At 39.7% G+C, this 16,749-nt stretch overlaps 1 protein-coding gene across 1 annotated transcript; it reads right to left on the reverse strand.

Moving 5' to 3' along the window:
* Positions 1-10,352: 10,352 nt before the first annotated feature.
* LOC131891029 (uncharacterized) lies at positions 10,353-11,310 on the reverse strand. The gene is made up of 2 exons (XM_059240507.1): positions 10,905-11,310; positions 10,353-10,826 (listed from the first exon to the last, which is right to left on the reverse strand). The coding sequence occupies exons 1-2, from the start codon at positions 10,908-10,910 to the stop codon at positions 10,455-10,457; spliced, it is 378 nt and encodes a 125-aa protein (XP_059096490.1). The 5' UTR covers positions 10,911-11,310; the 3' UTR covers positions 10,353-10,454.
* Positions 11,311-16,749: the final 5,439 nt, after the last annotated feature.

Below are 16,749 nucleotides of genomic sequence, written 5' to 3' on the forward strand. Positions count from 1 at the left end.
ATTCTCAAAATACGTACGTTGACCTATAAAATGCTTGGATGAAGGTGGCATTGCCGGACCCAATAGACAACCAGACTTGCACACATCCTACAACCCCTTTTAGTGAAAACCTGAAGGTGGAACTGAAGCGATCAAAACCGCATTATTTCCCTGATGAGCGTTAACATTTATCCCTGACTTTTGTGAAGCCTAATCTTGCCTATTTTTTCCTTTACTGGTTATTTCAGCTGATGCTTGGGAATGATTTCCCAGCAAGTCAAGTTATATTTAATAAAATATGATCTACTAACGAATCAGCCTACATCTAGAAAAAACTAAAAACTAATTTGATATTTTCCAACTTGAACAATTTTCGCCGCATGTATAAAGTTTCCTTAATTTTGCTCAAGCTCCGAACTCTTTTCTCCCGCCCATGCATCATTCCAATTTTTTTGATTTTTCTGAATTAAAAAATGTTCACAAAGAAGTAAATTTTGTGGGCTTTTAAGTGCTAGAAGATAGAGGGTGCCTCAAGTCTAATAAGCCACTCCAGCTGAATGTTCCCTCTCCATCTCTTCGGCAACATACAATAACGATCATCATGTGGTGCTCATTTTATAAGTTTATCAGGGAACGGTAAGTATAATCTCGCAAAATCAGCCTGGGGAAATGCGTTTTTTTAGTGGTTCGACATAATTCAATATCGATTCCAAACATTTCTGGTATAAGAAAGATAAACAGAAGAAAACCAATCATTATTATCAAGAATTGAGTTCGTAATTTTAATCAAAGTTGAGTTAGTGGTTAAAATGGACTAACGCTGGAAGAAACGAGACAAAGGTTGAATACGAATGCCACACAAATTTATTCTGGATTGTGGATGTCAAGGAATCAATCAAGTCGAAAGGCTGTCACGTCATGGTCAAACACCAATTGCTACCACTTGATTTCTGTCTTGTTCTGGAATATTTTGCAGCCTTGTGCACCGACTTCGGCTGCCAGGCTTCTTATAACAATAGATGGTTGACAATTGAAAGTTGCGTTTTACACCTTAAAGATCGGAAATGGCGAATAGGCTATAAAGTTATATGCAAGGCATTGTAGTTGTCTTTTTAATGACACGACAAGAAATATATAGAAATAATATTTTTCCTTTCATAGATTTCTTTAAAGCTAAAATGTAGCAAAAAATGTCACGTAAAACATACTGTAAAATTGCCTTTCACTTTAACAAACTGCCAAAAGCCTACACTCACGCTATTCATGTTCCTAAGATGTTGAACGATACATGTGACAGTTTAATTTTCTAAATGGGTAACTTTTTGACAAAAATAATTGTTTCCACATTCTTAGCTATGTCTTTATTCAACGTCAGTAAATGTTATCAAACTTCAAGATTAAGCTTGGTTAAAGTTTTTGATTGGATGGTATGGCATCATAATTGTGAAATATTGACACTAAGTAGAGGTTTTTAACTTTTATTGCAGACTATTTTCAGGTTTTTCTACCTGCTTCAAAAAAGTGAAACATTTGAATTTATTTTTTGGCATAGAAGAAATAGATCTTTCTGCATTGGCAACATGTATATTTAAATAAAAGTTAAGTAAAATTTTAAAAGTAAAATTCTCGTCTTGAAGTGCTGGGATTCCAGTCCACAAGGAAGTCAGCAAAAAAATGTCTGCAGTCCAATATACAGGGAACAATTTGCAGTCAAATTTAATGCAAATGCAATCTTTGAATGCGTGATGTCTTATCGTTTGCTTCATGGATGTGAATAAAATTTTAGTTGGAAACGCAACTAGGTTACTCTCAACATCCATTGATTACGCTTTTAATACTGTCTCTCTGTAGATTTTGATGGATCCAATACTACATCTGAGGTTTTTCTTAGATAATATTTTACAAAAGGTGTTCCTTTTGTTCGATAACAACGAAAATCGCTACTAGAAGTCTTGGCATTTGCACAAAAAATTCAGTAGTGTTGTGGGTAAGTCCGGGGGAGGAAAATGATAGCGTAGTGTAGCTATCATTAAAAACTTTGAGAGGCAGTTTAGCAAGTGTGGTGCTGGTGATTGAGCTAAGTATCTTTCAGCCTTTGTTGTGTCTATGCCAGAGTGAATGAAAAAGGTTGTTGTATTTGAAAGGTGATTACTAGGGCCTGTCAGATTTGCAGATAAATATGGTATTTATTGACACAAGTTTGTATATAAAATAATAACCGAATGTGAACAAAAATTGGCAAATATAATTTCCAAAATACAGGTATCAACTCGTTTTGGGGTCTTTAATGGCTATTTTTCCCTCCATATCAGACAACATGTAGATGAAAGGAAATTTATATCATATTATCATCCAGCACCTGGTTTGAAGGTGCGTCTCCTAGGTAGTAGGTTGTTGCCTTGTCCATGGTGCCTCCTGCCCTGATCTGTAGAGCTCAGAATTAAAACTATTTTTGAGGGCCAATAATCCCTCACAATATTTTTGAAAGCACGAATAATTTTTTCCACAGGAAAAACAATTCTCAACCGCAAAGATATAGGCATGTTCAAAAGGAAAAAAGACACATGAAAAAACCAACGATGAAACTAATTTGCAAAAGTGAGAAGCAATTATCAAAGGTTTCAAAACATTGCATCATTTCAAATACTTGAAAATACAAAAGCCCTCAAAGTTGTATCCTAACTTGGACCACCACAATTAATACCCTAAACCATGCAAGTTTCTAAATCAAATTTGGTTCCTCTGGATGAAGAGACCTCTAAAATGCGAATAGTTTTGCATTTGCTCTTTTGTGTGTAAAATATTGAGAATTTAGTTGCATTTTCAGGAAAAGCTTGAGCTTTTGCCAACGGACAAGCAGGAATAATGAGAGAATTAGAGAACAACTACTGTTTTGCGACAAACCTAGAAGATTGGGACAATGCAGTATTTAAAGGAGGTTCAGAAGGTACCTTTCAAAATACATTTTCAAAAATATCTGTGGAAGCAGATTTCAATTTACCGGGCCACCTTCATTGAGCACCCTGTGTTTGCCGTCAGGAACTATAACCGGAAGTTCACAGAATATGTGTTTCATGGATTACTAGGTGTCATTACTCAGCCCAATTCAATACAAATTTTGATATTACTAACCCATGCACATTGTCCACAATTAAAACCGCGAAATAAAGAAGAGCAGTTTACCATCGAGTGTCAGATTACCTTCCATGGATCTGGCGTCAATAATATCCATAAGCATTTTCCTCAGCTAGGTTTTAATAGTCAATTGCAATGAATGTAAAGGTTCACAAAAATTTTGAGTCCTCCAAAATATCCAGGCGATTCGAAACAATTAAGCTTTGGGTTCCAACAATGTGAAATTATTAAATTGTTAAAAATATGTGCCTTGATCCTGCCTTTAATATGAGGCTGATTTGATACTCAGTTCATTTGTTCGTCAGTTCCCGCCTTTGTGGCCGTGTGTGAAACCACATTGTATTCAACTTGATTTGAGAAGATACCTCATATGAGCACAAGATGGCCAAGCCCAACGTTTTGATAATCCCAAAATATATCCCTGTGTGAAAATCCATTACATTGAATTCAGATAGAGTCATATTAAGACAAATGGAATGAATAGGCATTAAAGTAAAAAAGTATTTTTTTAAAGAGATTTGCAAAAAAATCAATCAGGCAATAAGTTTAACATATTTTTCTAAAACTGACCAGGATTCTTAAACATTTTTCTTTGATAACTTTTTGCTGAAATGGCTCAAAATGCAAAATAATTTGCTGAAAAATGTCAAATATTGCCTCTTAATCCTGCAAAATTTGCAGATGCAATAAATTTGCAAAAAAACTCGGATGTGCAAGTCTTTTTTTGCTAAATTTGCACAATATGCAGGACGCAAGTTTTGGCCGGCCCTAGTGAAACTATAGCTGTATAAAAGTCGAATAGCTTTTTCAACATTTTTTTCCGACTTTGTAGGGTCTCTTCGACTTTATCCAGCTTTTTTGCTGTGTTCACACATTTCGCCCATCGAGTAGGGAGGTGTCCCAACAAAGCTTAAAATGGCGCAGAACTGCAGTTACGGGTCGAACAGAAAGCGTTGCGCAGTTACCTATTAGAGTTGTGCGTCGGATCCGAATTTTCAGATGCGATCGGATTCGGATTCGTATCAGATTGGCCAACAATTTTCGGATTCGGATTCGGTTGAATTGGGAAAAATCTCGGATTTGCAAGCAATTTCAAAATTAGCTACCTTTTTGGGCCCGTTGTGATTTGGTTAATGTCTTGAGGTTTAGGATTGTCAATCTAGCTTCTGGTCCCTAAAACTCTAGAATTACACCCTTCAGTGCTTGTTTTCCGCATACTTTATCAATTTTCCCAACTATTTCGCACTTTTCCCGGCTTTTTTGTAGCCGCTATTTTGCAAAATGTTATTGACTATCTTTACAGCTCTTGTGATTACGGATTAACTTATTTCATTTAGCATCCAGTGTAATTCTTCTGTTCATCAGTTTTCTTAGTTTTATCAAGTCCTAGCGTAAAGTAAGAATACTGTCCTTAGGGATTCCTATGGCCTTGAATGAGAACCCACACGGGCTGCGCACAAGGCTCCAAGCAACTCAAGTCTTGTGATGGACAACTTTTCATGTTTTGGGGCTGACCATGTTTTAATAAAAGCAAGTGTTGCGTGCAAATCGCCATTCTCTAACAGGAAGTACCCACCTGCTTCGTTGGCTTGTTCTGAAGCATCTCCAAAGGTAGCCAAGAACACAGGTGTCGAGTTTGACCATTTCAACCTTCTTGAATGTTTGAACCCACTCAAAAGTGGCACATGGTTTGACCATTTACGTCATGATTTAGCCAAATCGTCGGGAAGAGGACCATCCTAATTTACGTGTCCCATTGATCCACAGCCATTCCATGAGCATTTTTCTTGCGATGTATATGAATCCAAGGGAGTTGTGCAAGTTTGCAATAACTTCCAAAAGAGATTGCTTGGAGAGATTTTGGTGATTTAAGGTTGACTTGATTTTTTTGAGGAATTTAGACTTACATTCAATGGCTAGCAAAATCCGCCAACTTAAATTCCTTGATTGATCAAATAATATATGAATAGAAAATCAATTACAGTTAATACCTTTTTCTGTCTTGAACTGCTGGGATCCCATTCGCAATAACACTAAGGAGGTCCGCAAAAAATGCTTTGTGGGTTTGTTGGGCTCCGAAGGCAGTGCTGCGACTTACACTTCTTTTTGAATCACTGTGCCCCTCTCAAAAATCAAATCTCATCTTTTCATGGGTTGATTGTTGTAACTAATCTTTCGGCCCTCGAAACACGCCCCAATTGTATTTTTGTCCACCTGACTCTGAGGATGACGCAAGATCAAGCCTCCCTACAAGGGGCATCGGCAGTTTTGTGGAGGGTGAAATTCTGGGACACAATATTCAATTGGCGAATAGGCTAGGGATACCTTTGGTTGTTGTACTTGCTGGGCAAGAGGGAATGATATTCCGCAGCCATATCTGCACGCCCTCTTGCGTAGTGAAGATGTTTTCAACAGAGACAGGCATGGGCACATCGCCCCTCCAGCATAGCCATTCCAGTAGTCCCCGGATTTGTGAGGAACTACCACAATGGCGTTTGTCGATTTGGGCGGTTTTGTGGGAATGATCGGTGATGGGGAGATTGGACCCAGACCCCGAATCTGCTAGAGGGAAGCAAGTGGAAATCCCTGACTTGAGGAGGACAGTTCAAGTTCTGATTGGTTTATTATCTGTTAGTATGTATATTTCTATAGGAGGGAGGATGTCTGTATCCGGTTGGTTGGTAAGTGCTTACAATGTGTTCATGATTAAAACTAGAGCCAATTAAAACAACATCAAGACTTTGGTAGAATGTGGCCGAACTCCGGTCAATTGCCTCCATGTCTATTCTATGCTGGCCTCCACGCAGCCTTCATACTCCCAAGTGCAACAAATAATTAGATTGGGTAGGTCCAAAAATAATTAGTACTGTAATCATTATTGTTATTCCAATTTTTATTATCAAGTCTTTTAGGAGATAGTATGAAGTGAGTTTTGATCAATTGGTTATTTTCTAGATTTTGTTTGTCCAAAAATAACAACTCAACAAGGATATTTGGTGCTGTATGCTTTAAAAGCATCCATGGGCTTTGTCCTAACCCAGAATTTAGGGTCAATTACATCTATTACATTCATTCCCTGTAGCGATTATGAAGGCCGTGATAAATCACTACTACTGCCATTAAGCAAACTATGGCATTTGATAAACAAAAATCTATTAGAATCATTCATCACAGTAGGAAGTAGAGCCCTCTAGGAGGGCTGAACACTTCCAGTTATTTTATTAACACTTTCTTGATGGCAAAAGGAAACCTGCTATGTTTACACTTTGTCTCAATGGGCTATTTCATTTAAGTCAGCTGACGCCTCGAATGGCGGACATGTGTATTTTACTCCTCCAACAAGAATCTTGTTTTAATGGTTTTAAGTCAATAAAATAGTACCAACTGTGATACCAGTGAGCGGGGACACGCCCACGAACAATGGTCCCCCATGAATCTGTGATACGCCCCGTTCAATGCACCTCCCCTTCCAATCCTTCCTCTGCCCACATTCCCCGGCCCACGTCTTTTTGAAGACGTGAGCTTCTAGCCCTCCAACCCTCCTCCTCTTCTCAAACATCCCTTCCCTTTCCCCCTCAATAGCCATAGTGATCTCTCTTTTCTAGGTCGGATTGAACAACTCGGTATCGCGAGGAACCAGCATCGGCGGCAACAGCGGATCAGCAAGCGGAGAGGAGGGAATCAACTGGTGTCGTCCTGCTTTCTCAACTGCCATGGACGGGCAAACATGCTGCGAGTGGCTGGTGCGGGACGGTGTCTCAACAAGATCCGAGGACACGCCTTCACCTTCTTATCTGAGACGTGGGTCACCAAGGAGAAACACGAGAGTTGCTTTTCTGTCAAACAGAGCTTCGTAGTTCATGTCAGGAAGCCCGCTGGGCGTGGTCGGCCCAGTGGTGGGTTGGAGCTCTATATTACCAAACGCTTTGAGCCCATCCTTCTCTCATCCTCTCCTCATCACATAGCCGTGGATGCCCAAGGCTTTACCATCATTGGCGTTTACCATCAGCCAACCACGGACTATGATGATCTCGTCTCGGACCTAACATTCATCCTTCAGAAGGTGAAGAATCCGGAGAAAGTCATCATTGGTGGTGACTTCAACATCCGTCCTGACTCGAGTGAATTCTCCCTGCAGCTATCCATCAACACCGGAGTTGTGAGCAATCCAGCTGCAGTGGCCCAAGGCATTTCGCAAGCATTTAAAGAGTCCTCCTCCGTGCAGAGCAAGAGAAGAGGACTCAACACGCCGTGGTTCAGCGCCTACCATCGAGAGCTGAGGGGCCAAATGCTCCAAAAACTGCGTAGTGCCAAAATGAGCCAAACACCGGAGAATTGGGAGCAATATGCGATATCAAGAATTGCATATCACAAGTCTCTGAGGAGCGCCGAGTCAGCCAACCAATTGTTGGAAGTGGCGAACCTGCTCTCTTCATCGGCCTCGTCCCGGATGGCGGGCTTGTACAAAAGTGCCAAAAAGCCCGCCACCAACTCGGAAATTCCCGTGAGTAAATTCCTCCTCCACTGTCAAGAACTGTTAGCATCAACATCGGAAACAGTAGTGGAGGAGGTCCAGGGCTGCCAAGAAGAACACCATCCCCTTTTGCAGCCCTCCACAGAACCCGAGATGGACGTGGCCTTCAAGAAGATGAAGAGCAAAGCCCCCTCAACATCTGGGGTCTCTCCTTTCCAACTTTCACTTCTCCGGATCCAAGCCCAGCCACTCCTCTGTGTAGAACAATCGACCTAGAGCATACTCTTTTTACAGTTCCACAGCTGTCATGAGTGGTCAAATCAATAAACAATGCAAGCTAGGTAAAGATTTTTTCCGACCGCCCGGTATTTTAAATGATTCAACATTCTTATCTGGGCTACTTTGAAACATGAGCTTGTTAAAAAAAAACTTTTCCTTTTGTTTCTTTGGCAAAGAAAACCATATTTAGATACACTGGCATTTGAACAATCACTTAACCAGTTATCTTAATCACCGTGTTCAGCTAGCATTGAAAACAATGATCCGTAAACTACGTTTGTAATGAAATGTTCTGTGGTTCGATTTTTATTCGCTGCCAAATGACAAGGTTTATTGAAAGCAAAGTAAAAGTTGGTTCGTCAATTTGGAAATCTCCGGAACGAAGGGCAAATGTATTACGTAAATGTATTCGGTTACCTCAACGGTCCTCGGATAGTTTTAGAGACGTCATGCTTGTGACATCCATGATCTATATCAATGGAGAAAATCTAAGGTTAAATGTGTTCTCACCAATTTCGATGCAGATTTAAGAGTTTTCATGATATCCACAATGAGAGTGTTACAAGATCCAATGCTAATTACTGAGCAAAACCTCAAGAAACTCACGTTGACTAGATGGATTTCATACATGCCAAGTATTAAGACCGTCAAACGGTCTAAATAAAAAGGAATGAGATAACATGCAATATGAGAAAGATGCTTCTTATGGCATGTCATAATCATCAGAGGTCGAGAAAATATTTGATCCTTTCTGGTACTGTTATATTCTAGTCGCCGATACCAATTTCCATTTATGCCTTACTCCTGCTCTCACCATCACACTCGCCATAGTCATTTTCCCTCCGCATAAATACCTCCACTTACGAACAATAAACATCTAGTCAACAGCCACCATCCGCAATCCTACAGGTACAATATTATATCTTTTTTGTCTCAAATGGGGCCAAATATAATATTTTTGTCTCCAAAAATTACAAATATGGCAAATGCAAATATCAATATTTCATATTTATTCCATTGTTCATTGAATGCAGCCATGTGTTGAAACATTGAAAAGCAAATATTTTCAGTAAGCTATTCTGAGTCAGAAATTGCCCCTAAACGTCCTTGTAGAGGTTGATGCTGCTCTCAATATTACGTGGTCATACAATATCATCAAAAGTGGGAAATGAACAATTAAGACAGCTAGTTTTGAAATGACGGATTCACAATCAACCAATTTCACGTTTTAGCCATTGATGCCCATCACTGGTTCCATGTAGCCTTAAACAAACATAAGACTTTCCTCTGAAGTGATCTTTCTTAGAATAAGTCATGCAATTATCTATTTTCTAGCTGGGCACTTGGAATGCCACTAGGTTTAAAGCTGAACTTCGAATTTTCAACTGAAAATGTTGATGCAAGCAGAGTATTTAGAAATAGATTTTAATATAAGCATGTTGTAAAAAGAGAGGCAATGTTTAAACAAACACCCTCGGTCCATAATGTTGCACTATCATGAGAAAAACGAGATTCCCTTGCCTAATGGCTCATGAAATGACGGAAACATCCACACTTGGCTTGTGAATTATTTGATTGCCATATTCCAAATCTTCTGTCTCACATAGATTTACAACAATTCCTTGATGTCTTCGGTGCAAATTGCATTTGTCAAAACTCTGCAGCATTCTTTTGGTTGTGCTTGGCATTAGTGTTGTGGCAATTCGGGCAAAAGTCGGACTTGTGCGGGTCAGAAGTTTTCTGACTTTTGACTCAAGTCATCTGAGCCATCTTCCATATGATTTCCCTTAAAAGATTTCAGGTACCTCGAAAAAGGCAAAATTGCTATTACATTTTCAAACAAAAAAGTAAAAACATTGAAGAAATATTCATTTTCTCCACGTATTGTTGCACTTTTGGTGGCTCCTTTGGACGTTTTCTTTTGGATATTGAACTCTAGATCTCTACATCTAATTTAAGAAACCGGGCATATTTTGCTCATGTGAGTATTTCAGAACTAGATGGGAAAGCATATCAATGGAGATCTGCCATTTTTTTTGATATTTTGCTTCGATATAATTCGAATTTCTGTGCTCCAATAGGGTTGCTATGGCAAAGTTCATTAGCAAGAATAAAGTTAAGTTCATGCTAAAGCAAGTATATATTTAACAATTTAAAGGTCTCTCTGGCTAAAGACACGTCCAGTTTGGACAAGCTATTTTTTGGCCATAAGTACCAAGCGTAATGAGAATTTTGAGGCCATTGCATACCTGATGAGTGTTTTCTTGTTTGGATTATGCCAGTTTTTTTCCTTACAGTTAATGGACGACCTACGACCATGGAGCAATGCTCCTTCATCTTGTTCCTACTCCTTTGCCACCGCCTCACCTTTGTATAATGGATATACATCAGAATTTATTTCATAGTTATTTTTACGCCATGACATGACCAATAGTCGCAATAAAAGATTATTATTATTACATTATTTAAGTTATAAAGTAATATTGTTGAAGGTATGCAAATATATTTCATTCAAAAACCAACATGAAAAATAGGTTAAAGAAATATATGAAGGAGGGCCTTTTTGGTTGGAAAGATGGGCACGCTTTTAAGGGGTGCGTTTGTGAGAGGCACGCCTGTAAGGGGTGCGGTGGTAAGGACCGTGTTCGGAAGGTGTGCGCTTGGAAGAAACAGCATATCGCACCTCAGCCAAATATCTAGAGTAAGCGTCAGCCAAATATCCAGAGTGGGCAATAGCCGCATTGTTGTTCGCAATATAGGTATTGCCAGTAGGAAGGGCCACACGGTTGGTGGCATAACTATTCCGAACTTTGTTTTGAGCAAAGTCGGCTTGGGTATCGTCAACCGCGGGATATCGGTATTGGTGGGCAATGGGCTCCTCTATATAGGAGGGAGGGGTTCGATAGGGGGCACTGTCGGCCAAAGCGACGACCAAGAGGGCAATGAGGCTGATGAAGGTCTGAAAAATATTCTGATATTGATTTTGGATTGTTTAGAGGATGCATGGCCAGAAGCCCAAGTTGACAAATCTACTCACCTTCATGTTGTGGTGTAGATGTTGCTGATGGAACCTATCAAACTAATGCCATGTCAGAGATGTTACAAGTATTTATATTCTTTCCCTCTCTTACTTTTCTTGTCTTATCTCCTCTCATCTCACGCGGTTCTTACACAAAAAAGTGAGACACTTGCATGCCCATTGTAAAACACACCTTTCTCTCTTTTTCAGTTTATGAACGGGACAATTGATACAGATAATTATATTGTTGTTAGTCGTCATGATCCTGAATGAAAGAAGGATACTGAACAACGTTGTATGGAGGAGACTTGAGCTGGATTCTTGGATGATCTGTTCGCTCAACTCCTTTCATCTGACCCATCTTATTTTTCCCGGTTTTGGTTCTTGAACACAAAAAGTGAGACACATGCACGAGATGGGCGAAACGATTGCGTAAGACAGTCAATAAGGGGAGGTGAGACAGTCGTTTTAATACTAAAAGAAAGTAAGAAGCATCATTGAAATATCTAGTACGGCGCCAACTTATTCTGGATTTGGTGTTTCAAATAAGGTTTGACATCTTCTCCTGCTTGTCCAAGACCATAAACTCTGAGAATTACCCGGGAACCACAGATGGACTACCAAGCAAACCCAAACTATCCAGGAAGAGGCGCCAAACACATTCTTTGGTGAGTCTACCAAACTTTGAATCGGTGCTCAAGTTCGAACTTGTAGAGTTTCTTAAAGTCCATAATGTCTTTCCTCCTAGCCTGGATGGTTTCCGCAATTACCCAACTGATTGAACATATAGAACAGACTATTGAGATTACTAGAGAGACACAAGTCAGTTATTTTAGTCTATCTTGACTTTGCCAAGGACTTTGCCAAGGTAAATCATGGCCTTTTAGTTAAAAGACTCCATGAGAATGGGATTCAGGGCTAGGTGCTCAATTGGAAAAGAAGTTCCAATTGTGTTAGGAGCTATTTAGTTGAGGTCTAGCCATCCTTTAATGACATACATGATTTTAAGTTGGATGTTCCTCATTGTTCCACTTCAGAAGCTTAATAGTAGTAACGTCACTAGCTCTTCCTATGCTGATGATAAAAAATTAGTGACTGTGAGTAAAGTATTTGGCGATAATTTGAGATTTATATATGATTTAGTAACCACCTTTTTCGTGAATATGTTATTCACATTTATCATTGGACCTGAGTTATAATTATTATAACCGTCAGATTTCATTGACAACCTTCATGTTCACAACATGCAGTAATTTTTCCATCGCTTAGGAACCCAAATAAACTTTTTGGACACCCGGTCTGAAACGGAAGTTTAAGATATTAGCTGTATTCTTGGGCATCTTGTGTTTGCCATCAGGGGGACAATGAATTAAATTTTTTTCTTACAATGTTTGACGTTTAATTGCAAATCGCTTCACCAAAAGAATACATTGGCACACGCACCATAATGCACAAAAAGATATTATCAACGCACCAAAAATGAAAAAGAGCATACCAAATGTAGAAAGTGGCGCACGAAAGTGGGCAAACAAAAATGTGTTCATAACATACCAAAAGTACAAAATGGCATACTGAATTTTAAAATGGACACACAAAGTGGAAAAAATGGCACATCACAAGAAAAAAAGGACACTCGAACCAAGTACACGGAAAAGGGTTTAAAGCACACCTAAAAATAAAGAGACCCACCATAAAGTAAAGAAGCAATTTAAAAAAAACTGTGAAAAATCAAGCTAAAACTGGATAATTTAGATTTGCTTGAGCCACATTTGGTATTTGGTCATTTTTCAGTCTGTTAACAGCCGGCCCTGAAGACTGCCAGAATTCTACCACATTTGGGCAGGTCAAACATGTCATTCCACTCTTGGCTGGGTCTACACCGGTCTACACCATAGATAACTCCATAAATAGATCAATCAAGGGCGCTGCGATAGCATGTTTTCGTTTCAGCTATCGCTGGGTGTCAAAAAGTTCCGTTCGTAGTCAAAATTCCCAGGGCAACTATGGTACAAATCTGATTCGTTGACGGTGCGTGCAAGTTCTGACCTGAAACTCCTAATGCGACCCCTTGCCGAGAAATAGCACCCTTCAAAAAACGGGTTAGAGAAAGCTGTCCGACCACAATTTTAACACCGAAACTTTGAAGGGGCTATGATGGGGCTCCAATTGCAATTTTCATCCATGTGGTGGAAACACTTAACTGAAACCCAAGGAACAAGCCTGGGTTCAGGCTGACCTCGAGAGGTGTCGGAATTATCTCGATTACGTAAAGGTGTAATCACGTCGTCTACATTGAAGTAAATTGTTGGGAGATAAAAACGAAATTCCAAATGCCTCATTATTACGTTGCAATTTCGGATACATCTTGCTACACTTTCGAGGTGCGTTGCTAAACAAGGGCAATTAATAGAATATGTGATTTGCTCTGCTAATGTCCCAATCTTTTGAACATGTTACGTGTGTTATGCCCAAAAAGCATGGTTTTATTATCCTATTGCTCTTTCTACATGCATATTTGTAAGAATCACAAGAAATTAAAAGAAAACAAGACTAACGAACGATTCATGGGAATGATTAAACTTGACTAAAGGGAGATTTCACGAAGTGTGATTGTCACTTGCCACCCAGCGTCAGCTGACCTGAAATCATGCTCATCCAGTACAACTCTTGTGGAGCTGGAGCATTCTAGTTATTTGGTTTTCTATGGTCTACACCAAGAGCTGCATTGGGTCTAGGGACCAGGGTTACCAGGTTTAAAAAAGCTATTCGCCATTTTGACATTTCCTCCAATTTACTTGTGAACAAAACACTAAAATTAGATATGTATAGCAGTGACGGGCAAAATGTGCAAAATAGCAAAGCTTTTACAGACAACAATGTGCAAAAAGTAGGCCCAAAATGTCCAAAAAAGGCCGAAAAGTGTAATAATAGGTGCAAACAAAATAAAAAGAGAGAAGACATACAAGCCTTTTTTCATTGAAAAGGGCATTGTAAAAAACGAATTTTGCCTCAATTTTAGACTAAATTGACTTAACGCTTTTGAATTGGGCCATGGAATGCCCTTGCTTATTTTTCCTCTTTCCCAAGCAATAGATTTGCAACATTGATCTAGTTTTTACATTGATCGAACCGAAGAAAAGGTGGATTTTTTCTTCCTCAAAAAGAGAACACAGCTAGCCAAGAAGAGGTAAGGAAAGCAGCTATGTTATGTGTTTTGGGGCTGCTTCACTATCTTAGTGCCCTGCTTATCTTGTCTCTTGATTTAAAAATTGGCTTGTTTCATTTGTGTTCTCCCTTGTTTCTCCACCAAAATTGAAATACCTTGGGCCTGCAAAATTTAATATTTAACATCAATTGGTCAAAAGTAAGCTTTTTGTGTCTGTATATTGGCGGTAGCCTTTAAGTTTAAACTTTGAAACCAATACTAACGCAATCAAAGTACTGATTTCAGCCAAAATAAACAATTTTCGGCCAAATGTAAAAGAAAGTTCAAAATAAAAGTAAAAAGGTGCAAATAAAAGTGAATAGTGCAGGTGGCGGCCAGAGTTCCTTCTCCCCCTCTTTTACCCTCTTCCCAAAGGTTTTCTTATCCTCCGCCTAAGATGTGTTTTGTCCAATAGCAGGATTTTTAAGGTTAGAAGGCCAAGTCAAAGATTTGATGGCACTAGTCCATCGAAGGACAATAAGCCCGTAAAAGGGATTTATCTGAATGTGCATTGTCTTTATGGATGCCGGATGTCCTGTTTCAAATCCGGCGCGTCTCTTCGAGGTTGCGGGAGTGGGTTAATAACCAAAAACGAGTTTCGCTTGAGAGTCACTCCGCCATTTTAGGAATTAAGCCATCAACGCCCCACTCTAAATACATTTCTGTTATACCCAATTTGCCGAACTACCTGATAAATCCTTGTTTTGAGTATATGATTGAACTCTATCGGTGCTGGTTCATGGGGCGGTAACAGTCTTATTTCCAAAATGGATAGCGCAAAGATCAAGGTTCTTGAGGAACTAGCTTTAGATAAGCAGGTCTCGTTCATTTCCTTGACAGAAACTTGGCTTACCAAGGGTTTTAGATGAAGAGCTGGCCATGGTTGGTTTCAATTTAGTTCGATGTGATAGAGTACGCCCTGACAATCCCATTTTTTTTGCATGGAGTCGTATGTATGTATATTAGAGTATGTACATTAGTCATGTAAAAATGTCTAATGGAGAAGTAGACGTGTTAGTTTGTTATCTCCAAGGTCTTGATCTGACCATTGTAACAATTTATAGACCCCCCTCTTGTTCAGTAAGCTCGTTCTCGTCAGCTCTCAAATTCGTAGGGAATGAGTTGGATAAGGCAGTTTGCTCAAAGATTTTCTTTTTAGGGGACTTCAATTTTCCGGCTAGCGTTGTAGAGTGGGAGGCTAGTCTAGATGGGTACATTCCCATTTCGAAATCGACGTCTCAGTCGTTTGAAAAGCTGGAGGAATTTGCGATCTTGCGCAATTTATCCCAGCATGTTGGTGTAGCCGCTAGAGAGAATAGCGTTTTCGACTTGTTTTTTTCCAATGACCCTGATCTGATCCAGAATGTCCATGCGACGGCTAGTAATCTGTCAGATCATCATGTTCTAGAGATAAGGTCGACCATTACTCTAAAGCCGGCGTGCTCTAGAGTAAAACCGGCCAAAAAGGTCGGTCTGGCTAGGTTCAAGTTCAAAGATGAACATTGGCTGTTGGTTATAAAAAGGTTAGGGGAGCTTGATCTCATTTCAATGCTGAAAAATGAATCGTCCATTGATGTAGCCTTAGACACAATGTTTCTTGTTTATGAGGACGTCTGTTATACAGTGAGGAGAATAATTTGAGAAAGCGCTTAGGACGCATGTTCCATCTATGCCGCCGTCGGGTTGGACGCGCAGTCCATCTTTTCCCTCTAGGTGTGGCTCTCTTATGACGATGCTTTATTTAGTAAACATACTGTCTACAAATATTAGAGGGAAGCAAATTAAACAATGAGGGAGCTCAAGAAAGAAGAGAAGTGGACTTCATTGTAAGAACTAGCCTGGATTCTTGAAGGCTTGAAGGTACCCTCAAAACGCACATCAAGCCTTTATGGTCACTAGAATTGACCCTAAATCCTGGGTTGGGAGAAAGCTCAATCATGGATGCTTTTGAAGATGTACACTATCAAATATGTTTCGCACCCACTCTGAACACTCTACAGTCCCAATTTTTCTAGTCTCTCCCAATACGAGAGCTCTCTCATTCCTGTGATGTTCCTGGTGAAACATCTTTGGACCTGCTTGAGCTTTTGAAGACCTGCTGAACTCATTGGAGCTTAAATGGGTGAAGCATATTCAAGATGTGGCTGAACAATTGGCTTGTACGGAGTTAGCGTCGTGACACTATCTCTGGACTTAAACGTGCGATATACGTATCCAACCATACGTGTCCCAGATCCAAACCAAACACATTTAAATAAAAATATGTGGCCCTACGAGTTACTTATTCCGGTATTGCTGTAATTGCCGTTAATGATGCTTGAAGAGTAACTTAAGCCTTAGAACTCACCCTTAAGGCACAAACATTTACAAAAGTGTGTTTGGTTTGGATGTGGGACCCATTTAAACTCGCAGTTCTGGAACGGAATTGAAGGTTTCAAATTCAACCGCAATGGGGCGCTGACATCACTGTCGTACTCTTCTAATAGCCTCCTTACGCTGCACGAAATATGGTTTACGTTCTGCACTTCAGAGAGCGCTTTGTGAGTCAGCCTCTGCCAAAGAAAGGGCCAATTACTCTTTTTTAAATTTATAATGCGTTTGTGTTGGTTTTGGCTAGGTCTATAAAAATCTTGCATATAATAAATTGGCTCCGACAAA

The sequence above is a fragment of the Tigriopus californicus genome, chromosome 11 (assembly GCF_007210705.1).
Source record: "Tigriopus californicus strain San Diego chromosome 11, Tcal_SD_v2.1, whole genome shotgun sequence".
NCBI classification, from domain to species: domain Eukaryota; kingdom Metazoa; phylum Arthropoda; class Copepoda; order Harpacticoida; family Harpacticidae; genus Tigriopus; species Tigriopus californicus.